This window comes from Dermacentor variabilis, chromosome 10, assembly GCF_050947875.1.
Source record: "Dermacentor variabilis isolate Ectoservices chromosome 10, ASM5094787v1, whole genome shotgun sequence".
Taxonomy (NCBI): Eukaryota; Metazoa; Arthropoda; class Arachnida; order Ixodida; family Ixodidae; genus Dermacentor; species Dermacentor variabilis.
The window spans coordinates 26524774-26544611 of NC_134577.1; the positions used below are offsets into that span (position 1 = coordinate 26524774).

At 43.0% G+C, this 19838-nt stretch overlaps 1 protein-coding gene across 1 annotated transcript; it reads left to right on the top strand.

The window, feature by feature from the left end:
• The first annotated feature begins 233 nt into the window (after nucleotides 1-233).
• Nucleotides 234-19428, top strand: LOC142560203 (uncharacterized). The gene is made up of 5 exons (XM_075672130.1): nucleotides 234-507; nucleotides 582-834; nucleotides 3414-3582; nucleotides 7463-7571; nucleotides 17308-19428. The coding sequence occupies exons 1-5, from the start codon at nucleotides 405-407 to the stop codon at nucleotides 18108-18110; spliced, it is 1437 nt and encodes a 478-aa protein (XP_075528245.1). The 5' UTR covers nucleotides 234-404; the 3' UTR covers nucleotides 18111-19428.
• The last annotated feature ends 410 nt before the right edge of the window (nucleotides 19429-19838 follow it).

Sequence of the window (19838 nt, forward strand, 5' to 3'; positions counted from 1 at the left end):
TGCCCTCAGAGCCACACAAAAGCTGAAAATGGGTGTATAAAGACCATCAGTGCAGATATTTGGGCTTGTTAGTGTAACATTTTGTTGGTGTAGCCACTACGCCGGCTACGCGCTCTGCCACACTACAATGCACCGGCCAAGGACGTCGCATAACCTAGCTTTTCCAACCTATGCGGACCTTGACTCTGTTGACGCCATGGTAGACGCGCTGACCCGCCTCAGCTGGCAAGCTTCGCGAGCGACCTCTGGCCGCTGGCGCGCGCGTCGTCAACTGCGAAACAACTCCGTTGCTCCGTTTTGGTTTTGCTTCCGGTGACTCATGCGAGGGTGATCAAGTTATCCGTCCGTGCTCTGAGCCCTGCCCACGTGCAATATGACGATGGTCACCGAACTCACGTATTGCAATGCGAAAGCCTGTTAGCCTTTCCGAAAACGCCAAACAGCAGCGCAAACAAGAGTTGCCAATGGCTGCCACCTGCAAAGTCGAAACCGCCGGTCGCGTCACGGGTAAGAAAGCGAAAGTATGCATGCGAACTCCGTGCTTCACTGGTACTGAAATGTTTTAATTATTTGATTTCCAGTCACCGTACCGGTCTCGAGCATCTGCAAGTACGTGAACAAAGCCTGCGAGCGATCGCGGTGCTTACGCGATGGGGAGGTGGCGTACGAAGCTGGAGACGTTATCGAGTGCGCCGTGGAGGCAGCTCGTGGGAACCGAGTCAACGTCGGTGCCCGTGTGCTGCACCCCAGCAGCCCCTCGAGCCCACCGCACAAGGTTGCGGTAACGATCGAACAAAATGAAGTGACAGAGGCCTGTTGCTCTTGCAAAACAGGGTGAGACCGTAACGTTAAAATACTTTGATGCCGCTAAGTTGAAACCCGAAACCAGTTAAAATCATCATAACAGGCACGTAGGAAGGAATGAAGTTTATTAGCCTCCGCACCTACAGGAAGCGAAGAGACTTCAAAGCAAAAAAATAGCTTGAGAAGTGACTGAGGACAGGCAAAAATAACACATGGTAGCAGTGAAAAACAATGCAGCAGCCATTAAAAAGGAAAAAAAAAAAAACTTGTATAGTTGATGCTATCATGGTACAATGCGCAAGACAACGCAGCATTTGCATTATAGCAATACAGAAAAGACAAAAAATGACAGGACGTCAAGTATTTGTTACACATACCAAGTAAACAAGACATTACAGTGTGCAAATCTATTATAACTACCATTTGCAAAACAGGTGATTGCTCGCTATTAATACAGACAACTTTAAGGGCAGAACCAATCACGTTTAGTGCTGATTTTGCATCACAAAGTACAGTCCAGACTTGACGAGGTTCCATCTATATAATATCGACTGCCTCCCAGATGGCTACAATCTTCGCTGCTAATGATGTATGCAGTTTTGTGGTCGAGGCAGAAGTACTTTCTGATGATCAAATTAGGCTAACACAAATGCCCCGGTGGAAGCAGTTGGCAACAGACCCATCGGTATGTGCATGTATAGAAGTGTCACATTCCGGAGAAATAGGGCAAGTTGCCTTAGGTCATACGAAGGTATACGTGACGTTTTAGTAACTGCCGAAATATAGAGATGCACCACAGTTCCTGACAAAGCCCATGCTGGTATGCTTACTACTTTGGATGGAGAAAAAGAAAAGCTCAGGGAAAGGTGCTCACGTAATGCGAAGATATTTCCACAATACTCAGGCAGCTAGGCTATGTGCAGTTTATGAACTCTCCCATTCCACCTGTTTAGAGAGAGATAATATTTAATGCCAAAAAAGAGAGATGTGCCTTTAGCCTGCTACTCCATGCCAAGGAAGGAGTTTGGGGGAATACCAGAGATAGGATGTGAAGGGGAAGGAGGGTGGTGGTATGGTGAATATGATGAGGACAGCACAACATACTGTTTCTGTCATTTCACCTGTTTAAATGCCAACCGCTCTTAAGAACTACTGATTTATACGCATCTAATTTGGCTTCCAGTTGAAGCTGATACCTTTGAAAGAGAATGAGAGAAGAAAAAAAAGAAGAAAGTGTCCCCAAAAAGAAAAAGAAAGCAGGAAAAACAAAAACACTTGACATCAGAAAGAGTATATTTGTTGAAACATTTGCCCTACTTAATTTACTTACCTCGCAGAATCACTCATCTTCCTTGTGGGCATCAATTCATTATCAGTTCTCGCTCAACAGATCCACCTGTACATTGTCGTCTTTGCAAGGCAATGTAATAATATAGTGTAATCAGATGCACTCTTCCTGTTAGAGAAAATGGCATATTCTGGCTTGTGATGGCTACTGTACAGGTATTCATTAGTAACAGCCTAATCTTTTGTTCGGCTAGGCAAAGCAGTGATACAAATGTTGCATGGTTGGCTGATTGTTATCTGTCCTAGAGTTTAAGAATATATTTCATATTACATTGAATATATACCTGCTTAGATTAGAATAAATATGGTGTTTGGGATGCTTAGATTGTACCAGTTAAAATGTAGCATCTGCTTGCCTTATATGTTGCTCAGTGTAATCTTGAGTATGAGAAAGTATTTATTTGTTTGCTCCACTGTAAGGTGGTGTGTGTGTGTGTTCAGTGAAGCATATTGTTTAACATGGTGAGCAATGCCAAACATATTTTTTTCTGCCAGGTGTGGTCTGTGAATCACTCCACACTGTACTTTTCTGCATATCACGTTGGTCAAATTTTAAGCACTTGACCTTCTCCTATATCGGTTCTCAAAACACTTGGAAGCTACTTGAAGGAGTACTAATATAAAATTTCCTACTTTTCATTTCTTTTTAATAAGTGAAAGTCCTCCATCCTAAAATCTTAGGAGAAATACTGGCAAGCCTCAGAATACCTAAATGATTTGCTACGATAGGTATTTATTTATTTATTTAAAATGCCTTACAGGCATCACATGAGGCATTCGGTAAGGGGGTGTCACAGAAGTACTAAAAGAGTGTATATAATGAACATGTAACAAAACATAACATACATTATTAATAGGCAGTATAAAAATGTATACACAACCTCTTATACAAACATTAGAGCATTCCACAAGAAATAATAGGACCGGTAATGTACATATTAGAGAAAAGACAAAAGATACAGTTCTTTGTCTTGCAGTTTTTGTTTCGTTTCCCAGGAGTTGTGTACGTCGTGATGCAAAAGGTGGTCACGTGGGACCAGAACATCATGAAGTTTTTGCACTCATTCCAGCTTGCTCGTTTGTTGGTTACATGGCTATGTTGGGTCACACAATGAGTAGCAGTATAGCAAAACTCGAGATTAGGCCACAGACATCAGCAGTATTCAACACGTAATTAAGAAATTGTACGTGGCAAGTGGTGTTCATTCGACATACTATGTTTTGGTTGCTCAGCTTTTTCACTAGCTGTTATTTTTCTGCAGCAGCTACAAGTGTGAGCATGTGGTTGCTGTGTTGCTGCACCTGCATGCACAACCATCACTGGCACGGCCGTCGACAAAGCACCAAGAGCAGCACGAGTCGGTGAAAAAGGAAAAGCCGAGGAAGCAGAATGAGTTGGAAGAAGCTTTGGATCTTCCCCGCATTGACAAGGTATGCATTTCTAACAGAATGCGTTGTTGAGATGTGGTGTAACCACGACTGATTTTGGCAGCATTGGGATTCAGAAACTGTTTTATAGCATTTCATGCGTGCTTAACTCGGAGTGCACAGTTTCAGGGCTTCGAGTTATGCTGCTTGGCGCTTCTTTATGGTGACATTGTGATCGGCACTTCTCTATTCGCTGTGTGGTAGGGTGGCGTAATTAAGGATACTGTGTATGAATGCGGCCTTGAACCTAAACTACTGATGGTGCAGTTGTAAGAACTGATCGCTAATAAGTAGGCCATCTTTCTCCGTACTTTCTCTGTGTGAGCATGAAAGCGGAAAGACAATGTATCATTGATGGGATGTGAACCAGAAAAGCGTAGCCTGGATCAAGTCTGGCTCACGTACCCCCTGCGTTCTTGCATCCTAGCCTTTTTTTTTTTCCTTCTTTCTTTTTCTTTCCTTTTTTTCTTTTTTTGGTTGGCACAGTTTCGGTGCAAGATAACCAAAATGTTGTCTTGTTTGCACTTGACGGTGCGCAAGAGGTGGAACTCTGGGGTAATGTTCGCATGTGCCACATTTGGAAGTTTAATTTCTTTGATTTGTCCAGAATACTAGTTTGAAACACTTTGTCATGTGCTGACATGTCAGAGGCACTCGCCATGCTTGTAGCCTAAAACAAGGCCAGACAGGATCTGTTTTGGCATGCACATAACACCCTTCGTTATCTTCGACCTGCCTTGTTCAAACTCCATCATGTTGAGTAAACACTTACCTTCTGCCATTGATTTAACACATATCTCTAACACATAACTCCTTTGCTGAAGAGGAATTCCTCTTTGCTGGTTTTTGTGAATGCTTAATGAAATAGGTCACAAAGTAGCCTGTACACTTTGGCAAAGAGCAATGAAAGTTGTGTGAGTGACATAAAAAGTAAGGATCATGGCCTGAGCAAGGCCATGATCCTTACTTGGATCATGGCCTCTTGGATCATGGCCTGAGCAAGGCCATGATCCAAGAGGCTTCTTCGACCTCCTTTCAACATTATGCTGATTTCTCGTATAACTTAGACTTAGAGCCTGCAGGCTCTCAGTTCTGCGGGATCTTATGATTTAAGATAAAAAGTCTTCAAAATGGGCAGAAGTTGACAACTAAGTCATATTTATTTCAGTATAAATACAAAAAGACATATGCTGGGGGCACAGTCAGAGAGCCATGAAGGCTTGACAGGGAATCCAACATCTTTAACATTTGTATCTGGCTGTATCATGGTTCGATATGGTGTAGCAGGTAGTGAATGCTGTTTGACCAAACTGAAATCAGCTGTGGGCTGCAAAGGTAACACCAATCCTACATTGCATCATGTGGCAGCCTCTGGGCCTGCTTGCACTAAGAATTGGACACTCTGGGCAGAACAGACCAGAAACTTAGGAGCTATGCTCATTGTGATGAAGTGGAGAATGATGGGCATTATGTTAAGAAATAAATATTAGTAGTCAGTGTGAATTAGAGTGCGACAAATGAGTGCAGTTGACATTCTTATTGGAATCAAGAGAAAGGAATGGAGATCGGTAGGGCGTGTAACTCGTAGAACAGATAAACAGTGTCCTGCTAGAGTAACAGAATTAGGAAGTGTGAGGGGCAAATTAGGTAATGTGAGGGGCAAATTAGGTAGTGTGAGGGTTGTGTGAGGCAGTCATTCTATGATTAGCTATAAAAGTGCTTCAGGGCCCGTTTAAGCATTGAAGATATCTGTCTGTGAAACTGTTCAAATAATGAATAAAATGCACATCAGTACTGCTCATACTTCTATGAAGCAAACATATTGGGGTGAACTAGAAAGCAGTTGTACACATAAATTGAGACTAAAGATCTGAAGTTAGAACAGAAAACGAAATATTCATAGTGAGGATGCTACGCAACATATTGTATGGAAAAAAAAGTTTGCAGTTTTATGCCATGATTGCTGGTATGATATTGCCATGCTGTGTGGTGCAGCCTAAAAAAGAGAAAATTAAAGAGCACATGAGAAGCTGGCCGTTGCCTTTTAGTCTTGCCCATTTGTCCTGTCCCTCGTGTTACGCTAAGCGTACATGATCTTGTAAGTTAACCCATCCCATCTGTTAGACGCTGTGTGGTGCGGCACTATTACACATAGTAAGGCATATGCTGTTCCATGCAATATCATTTGCGGTGAACATCAACTGTGGCACATGGACAATTTTTGCATTACTGTTGGACAGAAAGTGACGAGAGAGAGTAAATTTGTTTGAGGTATGCCTGAGTTGTTGGCCTGAGGCAGAACTCCTAACCTGCACTCTAATAAAAAGTTTGCACCCTTTTGGACTTATCTTGTCCCCAAACAGTCCTCGTCATCTACCCTGCATGGCTTTTATTTCTTTAAAGGGACACTAAAGGGAAACAATAAATCAGTTTGGACTAATGAAGCATTGTTTGAGAACTGTGCAGGCAGTCATTTCAAAAAAATAGTTTGGTTATTAGATGAGAAAATGAAGGTCCAAGTATCAGTATTTGAATTTCTCGCCGATACCCCAGCGCTGGTACTTCAGCGTGACGTCGGGGATTCTAAGGTATGTTTTTGCATTTGGGTCGCGTTGGCTGAGTAAAGGTTCCTGAAACTTGCCATGTTTAATATTTGGTTCCTTTAGAACACAATGTAGTCAACCTGTACCGCTATCTATAATTAGTAGGTGCTAGAAGACGCCATCAAAATCCAAGACGTCACAGCCACCAGGTGCGGGAACTCAAGTAGGCGTGGCCACCCGTATTTCATTCTTGCGCTTTTTCTGGCATACCAAACGTCTTATCATTGTAAAAGTGTTGTTTTTGGTGTTGTAGAAAGGTAATTTACTGATGCAGAAGAAATCATTTTTCACTTTAGTGTCCCTTTAAGGACATGTGCATCATCAGCCTGACAAAGTATTCTTGACAGGGAAGTAGTGAGCGCTTAGCTTTCACGAAACTAAACGCAAGCCGATTACGATGCCGATGCCGATTATTGTTTGAGGACAACATACATCGCTAAAGCGCGTAAACTTCTTGATGCGAAAGCATCAAATGGCCCATTGAATGAAAAAGCTTGCGGCGTCTCTAGCAGTTAAACGGGACCTAAATTCCCATTGGTTGTGATGCCACGACATGAGCGTGGCTTGACAGAGCAGAATAGACGAATCAGAACACCTGCTGCTGCTTTCTTGGTCTCTAGACATGCAGGACGTCGGTGGCACGTGGTGTCCTTAATTTCTCAGCACTGTCGTCCAAATGATTCCGGTCTACAGTCAGTATGCTAATGTAGAAACAGCAAAAAAAAAAAAAGAAATTACCCGCACAAATTTAATCTCAAAACTTGAAAACATGCCCTGCAGCAAAACTCGAAGGACCACTCACTGGCATTCAGTTGGACATTAATGCTTTTGCATTCACAACTCGTAAGAAGTGCGTAGGTGTCCTGGGATTTTTACAGTGTGTGCTACTGGGTTCACGGACCTGTTGCAGTGTCTCAGTGACTATGACATCCTGCTGTTGAGCATGAGGTCAGGGGTTCAGCTCCCGGCCACAGCAAGCACATTCTGGTGGTGGCAGAATGCAAAAATGCTTGTATACCTTGTTTTGGATACGCGTTAAGGAACTTCAGGTGGTCAAAATCAATCAAAAGCCCTCCACTAAGGCGTCCCCCAAGGTTACAAGTTGCTTTAGGATTTTTAACACCACACTTTAACTTTTTTGCTAGAAGGAAGGGAGAGTGTTTAAGACAGAGTTCTTTATGATGTTATTTAATGAATACCTGTCAGGGGGATTGCATTTAATTTAAAACTTATTGGAATTAGTTTCGGAGCGCTTATGGCCATAAACTGATTTTATGCAGCTTACAATTGAGGATGCACCAGACGTAGCGGATGACATCTCAAGGAGGCCTCTTCGAAACCATTCACACAAGTCCACCTCGCCAGTTCCCACAAAGCATGTGCCTAAATGTAAGTATTATGCATACTGAAATGGACACTAATGTCAAACACTATTAAATCTTACTAGAGTGACGGATTGAAGTCGCAAACATTGTCACTAGTTCTGCGCCAATAGGCATAGCTATGCAGAATAAGCGGATACTCACTCATGCTCACTCACTAATTTAGGCTATGTACTCGCTCATGTACACTCATCACACTTGTTGGCACTTACTCACTTTCCTACTCATAATCACTAACACCCTGTGGTGTTCACAGTCACTTCCATTCACCCTTACAGGCGCAGGCTCACACTTGTGTCAACTGCCACTCACCGGCAACTCACATACATTACTCTCGTCCGCTCAAACTTGCCAACTGTCACGCATTTTCACATTCATGTCCACCCAAAATCAGCGTCATTGACTTTCGTCTGCACTTACATTAGCCAGCACTCGCTCTTGTTCATACAGTCCAGTGCTCCTAAAATGAACACCTCTACTACCAAATGACCTGTATAACAAAGGAATAATTATGTCCTGGTTCTATTGTGAGCTGTGCAGTGTGTGACCTTTACAGTGAATTGACCTGTATAATGAATGATTTCGGAGGCCTCGAGCACTTTGTTATAAAAGCGTTTGATTGTACTCGCGTCCACTCAGACTCACTGACATACATTCCTGTCCATACTCACGTCCACACACTCTGTCTCTGACCAGCGCTCCATCTCACACGTGTGAAATGAGCGTCGAGTGAGTATGAGCCAGGGGAGTCTGCTTGTGAGTGAGTATGCCGACCTATGAAGTAACCTGGTCGCTGTGATATGAGCTGAAGACAGGATATCGCTTGAGAAAACAGGCCAACGTCTTTCACAGCCATGTTTCAACTACCCAGCTCTCACTAATGTGCTCAATATCAGCCATTTATGCTGTGTTCTTGCGCTCTGAAAAGCCAGAATTGAATTAACTGAAACCTTTGTTTCAATTGCCAAAGGTAAGCATCTTTAAAGCGCACTGAAAACATATTTTAATATACCGAAAAAGGAAGTGCTATTAAATTAACCATGATATTAAATTAGGCATGATTGTACATTTTTTGGCTGCTAGGTGTTGCTTGTTGGACTGTCATTCTGCAGCAACTACAGGTGTGAGCGTGTGGCAGTGTTTTCAAACATTGAGCAAATCATTTTCATTTCATTTGCCTCATTTTTCCTAGTTAATTGGAAAATCTGAAGGCTAACGACTTCTGTTGCATCCACTAACTTTACCCTAACGAGTGATCTCTAGCTGCAGTGTACTTGCACCCTTGCTGTTTATTATTCTTTTATGTCCTGTTATAAGATAAGATCTCCTGTTATAAGATAAGCCTGCAGTCTGTCCTAGGATAGCCAAAAATGTTATTTTTTCATGAAGAAGTATGGTGAAAAAAAGAAAAACTCCTTCACTTCATTTACATATGTATGGTGCATTGCTAAATTTGGGAGAGATGAAAAGCACCACATCATTCTAATAAAGTCCAACAAACCAGCCTTGTATGAGTCAAGTGGGAGCCATAATTGCGTATCTTCACATTTTGTATTTGCCGGTGTTATATATTTTAGGCTGGTAACTCTTTTTTGCCGCTCAATTTTGTTGAGGTGAACAAGTTAAAACTTTCGTGAGAACGTCTTGGGCAAAGAAAAAGTTCACCACTTTATTCGTGTAGTAGCTGCACTAATACTTCTTGTAGTACAAAGCCCTGAAAGAAAAGTCCCAGTACATGAGCTTTTAAGGCATTTGGAAACTCATTTTGAAAGTAGAAAACCTTACCTTAGAATTCCTTACCTTTAGAAAAAGCTGCTGCAAATAGGCAAGCCAAATACTTATTCTGTTGTATGCAGCAGTGAACCCGCAATTTGCATGATAGATTGCGTGCTCTCTCCTTTACATCTTGAAACCCTTACTTTCTTTATGACTTACTATGACTTTCTTTATGACTCATTTATTTTCTGCCTAATCAATGATTAGGCAGAAAATAAACAATTACATAGCGGCCGCACTGAGAAACATTACTGAGCCAGAAACATGACAAGTTGCTGCTTTGGAGTGTTTGCCAAATAAATAACAACGAGCAAAACGCACTGATCCGGATTTAAATCATAAGCAGAAAGTTTGGACAGCTTGGAATGGATCTATAGCCCCGCATTTAAAGAGCCCCTGAAATGGCTCGCACAAATTTTGTAGACGCTTACGGTACAGCTAAAGTTAATCATTTGCACCACAATTTGTGTGAAGCGTCTCATATTAAGAGAGCTACGGACGATTACAAGTTACCCTCCTCCATAGCCATGCATTTTCTCCTCAACTCGTTCGCCAAGTGATCAGGGCTTAGCTCTGCCTTCACTGGCTCTGCGTCATGACGTTTTATTTGACAAGGCGCCAAATAAAACAATGGACGAAGGAAGATGACACGGGACAACCATATAGGCGCGCATTTGGCGCATTTGTTGTAATCATGTATAACCAACTCGCCCACCAGCACGTGCTCACCAACCTCTCCACCAGCTGCTTGGCTTGATCCCACAGTGTAAGCGAGAGCTATCAAAGAAGTGTGCGTTGCGAGCATTCTGTTTCCGAACGTGTCTGTAGCGCCGAACGTGTCTGGTATTCCGGTAACCACAGGCGAACTGGGCGTTGCAACTGATGGGTGGAGGTATAAACTCAAGCTGTTAAAGGAACTTTAGCATAGACATATGTGAGCGGCCTGATCGGTTTGCACGGCCCAGCCACATGGTGGTACAGAGCTCAACCAGCCAAACAAAGAACTAATATTGCTCTAATCAAGTGTAAAACATTTTAAACATTTACAAAAACAATGTGTTAACAATCACGCTCCAACGAGAAATTTACACCAGCAGCAAAGAATACACATTGTTACTGCTACTGTGTTTGGTTGAGCTCTGTGCCACCAGGTGGCTGCACCATGCAGACCATTCACGTTTGCGCTTCTGCTCATCCCGTGAAACGGCCAGGCCCAGTCCCTGTGCGCTTGCGTTTACCTGAATACTGGACTTGTGAAACACTACTGTGGTAGTGATCCTCCGGTGCAAAATGACGGGCGCAAACACGCAAATCCTGTCGCCGATCGGATCATCATCATCATCATCATTTATATTTCCTTAAGGACCCCTGTCGGGGTATTACATAAGGGGTGTTACAGAAGATAAGGATAGAAACAAAGATATGGTTACAATTTCTTACAAGACTCAGCCTGTGGATTCGCATTAAAACAAACAAACAACAACAACAACAAAAAAAACCCTGAGACAGCTGTATGTCTCAAACAACAAATAAATGAAATGAAAATGAAATGAATAGAATGCAAAAGCAAATCAGCAGAACAGTCACAATGTGAGACGGCAATCGCAAAAGAATGAAGGCACAGTACAGTCATTATAAGTTAGGGTTTAAGGTGATCAGTAAGCAGCTGCTTGAAGATAATGGGGTTGCGCTCATTGACAACTCTATTTGGTAAATTGTTCCACTCTATAATGGCACTAGGCAAAAACGATTGATTAAAGGAAAGCGTTGAACCATGCAAGCGCTGGATGCTGCAAGAGTTAAAAAGGCGACGAGATGTACGGGTTGGTGGGATTAGAAGCCTTCCATGCAGTTCGGGGAAGTTATAATAATGTCGCTGGAAAAGGCACAGTTTCGCAATTTTCCGACGCAACACCAATGGTTCGAGTCCTAGAGATGATTTAATCGCACTGACACTTTCTTCACGGCTGTATCTGGAAGTGATGAATCTAGCGGCACGATTTTGTATTGATTCTAACATATTAATTAAGTAAGCTTGGTGCGGGCTCCAAATAGCTGAGGCGTATTCAAGTTTACTTCGAATAAAAGTTTCATAAGCTAGTTTTCTTGTGGATGAGGGGCACAGCGCAAGGGTACGTCTGACGTAACCACGTGATTTATTAGTGTCGGTAGCCAATTTTGTTATATGGTCGGACCAGGTCAACTTGCTATTAATAGTAATACCGAGATAACGATACGACTCAATGGTGGATAGGGCTGTTGAGTTTAAAAAGTACAAGTGATTCTTGTTAGAGTGTTTACGGGATACCTGAATAACTTTACATTTGGAGATGTTAAGTTTCATTAAAGAGTTGGAACACCAGGTTTCTAATGAATGTAAGTCTTATTGGAGCGTTGCATGGTCGGCTGGGTCTGTAATGCGACGGTAGATTACGCAGTCATCTGCAAAAAGTTGGATATTGGATGATATGCCATTGGGAAGGTCGTTTATGAAGATGAGAAAGAGAAGGGGACCGAGGACGGACCCCTGTGGTACTCCGGAGATGACGCTAGCAGTGGTTGAGCAATGATTTCCGGTAGCTGTGTACTGGAATCGATTAGTAAGAAAGCAACGGATCTATGACAGTGCGAGAGGGTCGAGACCGAGGCATGAAAGTTTGGCCAAAAGCCGCTGATCGGGAACACAGTCAAATGCTTTGGCGAAGTCTAGATATATGACGTCAGTTTGAAGTGATGAGTCTAAATTCAGGTGAAGTTCAGTAATAAATTCAAAAAGCTGTGTATCGCATGACAAACCAGGCCGGAAACCATGCTGATTGTGAAAAAAGAAGGAATGATCACCGAGATGACATGCTATTTGCGAATATATTATATGTTCTAGGAGTTTACAGGGAATACTCGTTAGGGAAATGGGGCGATAGTTGGAAGGATCAGAGTGGCTGCCTGACTTATATACCGGAACCACTTTACTAATCTTCCAGTCATTTGGAAGTGAACTATCAGTAATGGACTAGGTAAAAATTATTTGTAATATTAGACTGGAAATTGCTTTCGTACCTTTTAGTATCTTAGCAGTGATGGTATCTGGCCCAGGGGCACTAGAAATCTTTAAGTTATCAATAAGTTTCATAATGCCTTGAGAAGTAATTGTAATGGGAAACATGAGGGGAAAACTGTGGATGGGCAAATCAAAGTCCTTCAGTGCAGGCTCACGAGTGAAAACAGAAGAAAAATATGAGTTCATTACGTCTGACCGCTGATCAAGCGGCACGTTTGAACCGTCAGGATAAGTCAAGGAAATGTTATTGGAGCTATTGTTTGGTTTCAGAATATTCCAAAATTTTTTGGGGTTGGGGTAGTGACAGTCCAATGCGCTGAATCCACTCCACTTGTCTGCTGCCTTGCAGAGGGACACAATGTCGCAGCTTGACATATTGCCAGTTGCTACGTTTTCAGCCTATGAGGCAACAAAGGTGAATCATGGTGCTTGCGAAAAGACTGAGACCGACACTGACCGTGGAGCTCTCGTCAACACGGAGCACGTTGTAACACAAGCAGACGACACTTGCTGTATGCCGGAAGTGCTTAAGTGTAGTGAGAAATTGTTCATGTGCATTGTCATTCTGTTACTTTCCTTTTATAGAAACAAATTAACTAACATTCCAACTATGACGAACAACATTTATTCACCATAAAGCTTGAAAAATTATCGATGACACGCCATGGGCAGCCAATCAGATAGCTCGCCCTACAGGCGTCACTAGTGCAATTTACGTCAAATGGTTAGGGGTGGCTGAAAATTCAGCCGAGCGGTGTGATCGACAGCTATGTACATTTTTAAAGCCTTATAATAAATTACACACTTTACGCGGAGCGCTTAGGTGCGTCCATTAATGATCAGGAGGACCTACTCTAATGACTCAGTAAGTTTGTACAAGATGGTCAAAATCGTTTCAGGGTCCCTTTAATATAAGCTCCGTGTACACTGCTCACGTCGTTCGAACAAGGCGTAATAAGCCCTGAAAATGCATACATGTGCTCGGAAGCTGTAACCAAAGCCTCATTTCATCCACACAGTCACAATCTACAATATCCGTAAAAACAGAGGTTTCTTGAGCCGCACTGGTGTCATGCATATCCACTGTAAATGTGAGGCTATGGAGGCAGCTGAGGCAAGCAATGGTTGCGTCACCACGTGATCAAACATGGCGGTGCCCTCGGGATTGCCATGAAAAGGGTCAATAACACAGGCGTGAAGGACAAGACACGTGTCAACCAAGAAAGGAAGGTTAGGTGCCACATCGACTAAGAGCAGCCAATGATTTTAGGAATAATGAGGAAAGCAACATCGTACTCTGTATACATCCACTCATGTTAGGTCCTTTTCAAAACTTTCTGTGGGAATATATTCTTGGAAGGTATCTCACTTGTTCCTGCACATTGTTTAGGTTACAAGAAAAGGTAGGCCCTCTTCTGAGGGCCCCTCTTAAGGGCCCCTCAGAAGGTCTGGCCATTTTGAGCTGACAAGCACAGTGCATCCAATGTGTGCTCACAATTGTGTCTGCTAAGAATTACATCACTACGTGCTGCTGAAAGAGCTGAAATTTCAAACTAAACACCGTTTGCCCTTCTCCTCATGGGCGCCGCGCTGGAAGCTGTAGGGTTGATGAAGGTATGTGCGCAAGTGTGCCTATGTACAGGCGCCGACAAAAGTGGTATACTCCACGCAGCGGGAGCCGGAGCAGCGGCACACTGCGTTGCGACGCCATCTGCAGGCGGCATCTGGAATCAAGACAGCCAACGGGTGCCCTTTATTATCGGCAGACATGATCCCAGATGCTGCCTGTATATGGCGTTGCAATGCAGTTTGCCATTGCTCCGGCTCCCGCTGCATGGAGTATAACACTTCTGTCGGCGCCTGTACATATCTGTACTGTGATGCCGCTCATAGTGACACGTGACATCGAGAATTATTCATGGCAATATCAGTTATTTGTTTATTCTCTGCTTCAATACACAAATTATAGTTTAGATAAATAATGAAACATACAAACCGAATGTCAGTGCGTTTTTGTTTTACTTCATATCATAGCAAGAGGTGTACTTCTATTTTGTCTGCTTGTTCCCACGTTGTGTAGTGACGCATGCAGACAATGAAATTATGTCATTTTCTACCGTGCCTGCGTGTGATCATGCTCTGTGATCTGCTTGTGTCTGCCTCACTGTTTGTTAAACAATAACTTATACCGCTAGTCAGGTGTTCTCGTGCACAGTTCGCAAAATCATGTGCTGCGATAAATGAGACACACGAAACAGCTAGCACGTGATACCGTCAGCGGAAGTGTGCAATGCAGCAGAAAAGCGAGGGGAAAAAAAATGAAGGCGAGGCCCGTGACATATTCGTCATGCGATCCTCGAGCTCTGGTGTGGGAGAATGTGGGGTAGGCATTTTGCTTGCGTAGGCTTGACGGCGCAAGTGCAGAAATTGTCTATGTTGGTGGTGAAGCTCGCCTCCTGAAATTATGGGTTCGTGGCACTGAAATATTTCTAGCTTGGTTATTAATGCACCAATTTGAAACATTCTTGTGGTGGAACGTTCCCTGGAGGGCACATAACTTCCAGCTTATAACTGAAATTTTCTGTGTGGCCTGGTGAGGGGCCCTTTAAGACGCATCCACACTTCTGCCTCAACCACAATAGCCGGTACATGAGGCCAGGCATAATTTAAGAGTCTTAAAGGGCCCTTCACCAGGTCTGGCCATTTTGAGCTGACAAGCACAGTGCATACATTGCGTGATAACAATCGTGTCTGCAAAGTATTACATTGCTACGCACCGCGGAAAGATCTGAAATTTCAATCCGAACGCCGTTTCCCTCTTCACCCACGGTCGCCACACTCCAAGCCGGACGGTGATGTAATCGTGCCCCTGCACTTACATAATCGGTCCGCAGTGTGACGTTGCTCGTGGTGACACACGACTTCGAGAATTATTCAAGACAACATCTGTTATGTGTGCGATCTGTTACTTGAATTGATGAATTGAAGTTTAGAGAAATAATAAAACACACAAACGGAATGTCTGCGTGTTTTTTCTTTTACTCCGCTCCGAAGCAAGAGAGATGTACTTCCGCTTTGTCTGCTTGTTTTCCCTGGTCGTGCGGTCACGTGTGCAGCTACCAAAACTATGCCATTTTCTACCGCGTTCCAGCGCATGATCACACACTGCGATCTGCTTGTTCTGTCTCAGTATTCGTGTAGCACTGAATTATACCGCTAGTGACGTTTCCTTGTGCACAGTGTACAAAATCGTGCGCTGCACAAACGAGACAACAGTTCGTGCGCGACACCGTCTGCGGAAGTGTCAAGCGCCCTCCCCCCCCCCCCCCAAATAAAGCGAGGACAAAAATAAAAAACAGTAAAGATGGGGCCTGTGTCACGCGATCCTCGAGGTCCGATATGGGAGAACACAGGGAAGGAATTTCACTTGCGAAGACTATACGGGGTGAGTGGAGAGGGAGTCTCGCTACGCAGTGGAGCCCGCCTGCTGAAATCTTGGGTTCGCGGCACTGAAATATTTCTATCGGCTGTTAATGAGCCAACTTGAAAAATTTTTGCGGCAGAACGCTCCCTAGAGGACACGCAACAACTTCCAGCGTATAACCAAAATTTGCTATGGGGCCTGGTGAGGGGCCCTTTAAGAAACAAAAGTTGTGTAACTTGCTGGTCTGATGACTTCCATTAGTACTTGCCTCCATTTGCATTTGCACAGGAACATTGTTTTAAATATCTTGCTGGCTCTAACTAGAATGTTTTCATTTTGAGGCGGCTTCGAAGCAAATTAGTTGCCTGCTCCATTTCAAAGAGAGAATGATTTGAAGATCTTGAGCATATGCAGAGACAGCAAGCTGTGCTTCGCTTCTCTTTGTTAACTGAAACTGAATAGCACCATTTAGGTAGCTAGCTCTGCATTGTTTGTTAGCTGTGTTACAGCAGTGCTTTAGACGTCCCAAATAGCTCAAATCAGAATACTTGCATTTTTGGAAAGCTTGCCCTAAGTAAGTTGGTGGTCCTCAGGATGAACTGAAAGGTCTTGAGCATATGCGAATATGTGCACAATAGCCTGGAGTTTATTTTTGTTTGTCGACTGCTTGGTCTAGAACTGTGGAGAATAACCAACTGAGGCTTTAGTGTCAAGTGATAGCTTCCAGGGATGATGCTTTTGTTTTGTGCTAAGTGGCTAAATTGATGGAAATGGACATGATGGCAGAAACTGTTGAAAAACTAGAAACAGTTCCTGTAAGGATAATCTTCATGTAGTGGAATTGTTGAGTGCATTGAGAGGGTGGTGAAAAGAAAAGCTGCAGTGTCAGTGAATGTCCATTGCCACATTTAGGTGCACTGGTAACTGTCGTTCTACTAATCATGTCACAGTAGTCATTGTGTCAGTTCATGCCCAGCGACGATCGTCCATGCAGGCTTTTAGTTCACATTGAGGTGTTATGCTGAATTTATGTCCTGTGGAAGTGAGCGGCCATGTGACAATCTGCACTTTTACACCCTCCGTGCTGTCTTTGTGTCTAAGTTGCCCACACTTGGCTAGTGATCCGATACAGTAAGAAAATGAATGCCAAGAGAAGGGAAGCACAGTTGAGGATGGCAGGAGGTTATGTGGTGCGAGTAAATTCAGAAACTTGCAGGCATATGATGGTATCAGGTGATGCAAAACCAAGGTAATTGGAGATTTCTTGAAGAGGTCTTCATCCTGCATTGGGAATAAATTGGGATGAGAATGATGCTGGTGGGGATGGTGTGACCCACAATTATGTTGACATTAAGTTATGTTGCTTCAAGTTTCTGTGTCAACATTGCCAATTCAGGCAGGTACAAAATGTTATTACCTGAAGCTTCTAGTTTTCTTGTGTTAAACCTTAGCTTACACTTATTCTTATTTTTCATTCTGCCTCAGGTGTACAACGTGGGCAACAGTCAAAAGAAACACCAAAAACACTGAGAGCAACCATTCTTGCCATCACGGACTCAATGAAGCAAGCCAAGAAAGAGCTGTCTGTGGAGCGCATCTTCAAAGAGCTCTGCGAGCAGCAGCAACATGGCGATATCAAGATAATCGAACGTGCTACAAGAGAGCAGAGCTGCAGCGAACTTTGGTTGGAACATCGCGTCGGCATGATCACTGCATCAGTTGCGTACAGTGTGTTTACACGTGTTAACACGATTCAGACAAAGGCGGGACCTCACGATGTGCAGCCACTACTTAGGCTGCTCATGAGGGAAGCTCGCGTTACGAACGAGGACATGCAAAGAGGCATCACTCTCGAGCCAGTTGCTAAGGAGGCCTACAAGAACCAGAACACGCAACACAGAGGCCTTCAGCTTCAGGACTGTGGCCTTTCCATTCTTCGGGGCAAGCCGTTCATTGGTGCGAGTCCCGATGCCATCGTCACGTGTGAGTGCTGCTCACCGAGGCTACTCGAGGTAAAGTGCCCGAGAAGTTTGGAAAGGTTCCTGCAGTCCGAGGTCGTTTTCGATAAAGGCAGAATGCACCTGAAGCAAAAGAGTAGATACTTTTGTCAAACGCAGGTTCAAATGGGGGTCACGGATCTTCCTTTGACTGAAGTCTTTGTGTATGTAAGCGATGAAGAAAATGTGACACTGAGTGTGACTTTCTCCCAGGAATACTTTGATGCTGTAGTTGAGAGGGCAACATTTTTTTTCAAGCATTACGTATTGCCTCACATGCTTGAGTTGTGAGAACAGAGGTACTGTTCTTACTGCTTGTGTTGCTTGTGTTTGAAGCTGAGAGCACGCATACATTAATAAAGGCTGTGACTGAAGGTAAAACACTGAAGATAATCTGTTATAGGCGTAAAGTATGTGTGAGTTCATGTATGTTTTTCTTCGTTTTCTTCTGTTAACATTTTTCCATCGTACACAAACCAATCTTATCTTTCTCATGATGACATGTAGGCGAGTGAGTTGTTGAAAGAGTTGGCACATTTTTAAAAACAATTTAAAGGGAGGCTAAAGAAAAAAATGATTTCTTCTGTATCAGCAAATTACCTTTCTACAATATCAAGAACGCCACTCTTACCACGAAAATACACACAAGACTGGTGGCGACACTTCCTTGATGTTCCCGCACCAGCTCACTGTGACGTCATGGATTTTGACAGTGTCATCTAGGGCCTAGTTAATTCTTTAGCGGTAAAGGATCGACTACATTGCGTCCTAAAGGAGCCAATGATTGAACATGCCGAGTTTCAATAACTTTTGTTGAGCCAACGCGGCATAAATACGAAAAAGCCTTTGAAACCCACGATGTCAGTGACGCAATGGCATTAATGATATGGAGCGAAATTCAAAAACTGAATCCTTGACCTTTAGTTTCTCTTCTAATAATCAACCTATTATTTCGAAATTAATGACAACAGTCTTTTCGAAGGATGCTTTATCCATATAAACCAATTTAGTGTTTTGCTTTAGTGTCCCTTTAAGGTTGTAGACAATGTGACATTGTACTTTAAAGTGTGCAAGGAAAAGAAATGTTGCTTTGGAAAGCTTCAAAAGCAATGATGATCTGTGATAAGCGTTCTTTTTCAATACTAGCTTGTATGTGCGAGCTCTGCAGTTGAAAGCTTAATACTGCTGTGTGACACAGTGCTCCTATGGAACATGTGCATAAGGAAAAGCTGCAGCAACAAATGCAAAGACAATCTGTAGTAAGCCAGAATTGTTTTGCTCCCCCTGTTCTCATTTTATTTGTGTGTTTTTTATGTGTTTAACCTACAAGTTAATGTAGGTTAGGTGAGTACTTCTTATACTGTGTGTACAGTAGCTTAGTACTGTGGTAAAGTTATACTATCACATTTGTCTCCAAATGGCATCATTAGAAAAGGACTACATGGCTTATATTGAGAGCCATTAGTTGAATCTACTAAAGGTGTACATACTTCGTGGTGTACTTTGTCAGGCCTGTATTATTATGCTTTGCACAGTTCTTTATGTGCAAGTGAAAAAAAAAGTGCTTGGCAAGTGACCAATGAATAAATCTGCTTTTGGATAAATACAAGTCTGAAGGTTTGGCTGATTTTCTGTTATTGTGATTACTGTATTTACACGAGTATAGTGCAAGTATTTTCATAAATAATAATTTATGGAAAAGAAAAAGATTGTCCTTAAAAAAAAAAATTCCTTAAAGCCCTTAAACGCCCTGAGCTCGCATTATGATCGTAATACTAATTTTTTTCTTAACGGCGTAAACTCTGCCCTGCGGTATTTTCGTAGTCGTGCTATACTCGTGTAAATACAGTAATTCTCTGAAATTGGGACCAGCCAGTGTTACTTCCTTCTTGACTTGAAGAATAGTTGTCCCTTTAATAGCACCATGCAAGTGCAGAATAAATGCATCTCACTTATGAGTGCCTCCACCTCTCTGACTAGTGTTGCGTTCGCCTGTGCAAAGCTGCTGGCAGGGCCAGA

Excerpts from the sequence above, each read along its gene's own strand:
- LOC142560203 (XM_075672130.1), top strand. The coding sequence starts at position 405 with ATGCGAAAGCCTGTTAGCCTTTCCGAAAACGCCAAACAGCAGCGCAAA. Across the intron at positions 3,583-7,462 it reads ATCTTCCCCGCATTGACAAG|CTTACAATTGAGGATGCACC; the intron begins GTATGCATTTCT and ends GATTTTATGCAG. Across the intron at positions 7,572-17,307 it reads CACAAAGCATGTGCCTAAAT|GTGTACAACGTGGGCAACAG; the intron begins GTAAGTATTATG and ends ATTCTGCCTCAG.